The sequence below is a fragment of the Belonocnema kinseyi genome, chromosome 9 (assembly GCF_010883055.1).
Source record: "Belonocnema kinseyi isolate 2016_QV_RU_SX_M_011 chromosome 9, B_treatae_v1, whole genome shotgun sequence".
Taxonomy (NCBI): domain Eukaryota; kingdom Metazoa; phylum Arthropoda; class Insecta; order Hymenoptera; family Cynipidae; genus Belonocnema; species Belonocnema kinseyi.
In genome coordinates, this window is record NC_046665.1 from 748,344 (window position 1) to 749,532 (window position 1,189).

The 1,189-nt window shown below is 31.8% G+C and overlaps 1 protein-coding gene across 5 annotated transcripts in view; it reads right to left on the minus strand.

Moving 5' to 3' along the window:
* The window catches only part of LOC117180366 (threonine aspartase 1-like), a 277,126-nt gene that overhangs the window by 271,390 nt on the left and 4,547 nt on the right, over positions 1 to 1,189 (minus strand). The window contains exons 1-2 of one of the 5 annotated variants that reach the window (XM_033372834.1): positions 1,147 to 1,189; positions 922 to 1,023 (exon numbers count right to left, since the gene is read on the minus strand). The exons of the other annotated variants lie outside the window; for them this stretch is intronic. Coding sequence (XP_033228725.1) covers positions 922 to 924 — 3 coding nt within the window. The 5' untranslated portion in view covers positions 925 to 1,023; positions 1,147 to 1,189. The remainder of the gene's footprint in view (positions 1 to 921; positions 1,024 to 1,146) is intronic. 5 annotated transcript variants of the gene reach the window in all.

Below are 1,189 nucleotides of genomic sequence, written 5' to 3' on the forward strand. Positions count from 1 at the left end.
AAATATCTAATGCGTTCATAGTTTTCAATGGCGAGCACTATGCTTTTAAAGAGCATTTGAAAGCAGTTGATGTATGCTTCAAAGTCTGCGTTGCGTTGCACAAGTGGTCACAAATTTCCTCTCCTATTTGGAATTACTTACAAGAGCACGTTTACGGAATTCGACAACACGTGTCTTGTGCATTTCCTCCCTCCAAACAAGTATCTGCCATTACCAACTTTATTAAGAAAATAGATAAATTAACAGCATAGCTGCCGTACCAAGATTGCAAAAGTGAACAGGGTTAAATAGTTCCTACAAATAGTTCCTACAAAGTTCAAGTAAATCTGTGCAGCGTTTTACGACTAGAACACTTTTATCAGGGCACGATGGATTACATGAACTTATTTTATCAAATTTTGAATTTTATACTATTTTTGTATGGCGAGCCAAACTTTCCAAGAAAGGTAGTTGACATTTTCGTGGATTTCGAACGTAATTTTATTGTAGATATTTACTGTAAATCTATAGAAATAGACGTTTTAAAAATAATCGAAAGCACTGAATCTAAACAAACAATAGCACTACAAATTCATAACTGTTTTAGAGACCATGGTAATATTTTCGACAATTTTACGACAGAAAAAAATCGGTTTAGTTTATTGAAAGATTTAGGCTTCCAAGAACCTGAAGAATTTGAAATTCAAAAAAATTTCGTGGAAGAGATTGAAGGAAAAGATCCTATTTTTGTACGAAAAATAGTTTCAGGTGTTCGCGTATCGCTAATTTATTCTTTGACAAAATTTTTAGAAGTTCCAGGCTTGGTAAAAAATATTTTGAATAATATTTCTCTGCTATCAGAAATAACTACTATTGTTTCCAATGTTATACAAGCAAAATTTTGGAAAGAAAATTTAAAAAATTTATTATATTATTTATTACCATTATTTATTTACTTCGATGAAATCGAAGTTGGCAATCCGTTAGGGAGCCACAGTGGAAAAAATAGGTTTGGAGTCGTTTATGCATCTATAGCTTGTTTACCTGCAAATATAGCATCACGTTTAGATAGTATATTATTTTCAACATTAATTAGAGCAGAAGATACTAAGCAATGTTACGATGAGAACATTTTTAAAAAACTTATAGATGAACTGAATTACTTACAATCGAAAGGCATCACAGTTGTTGTAGAAGGCGTTTCTATGCT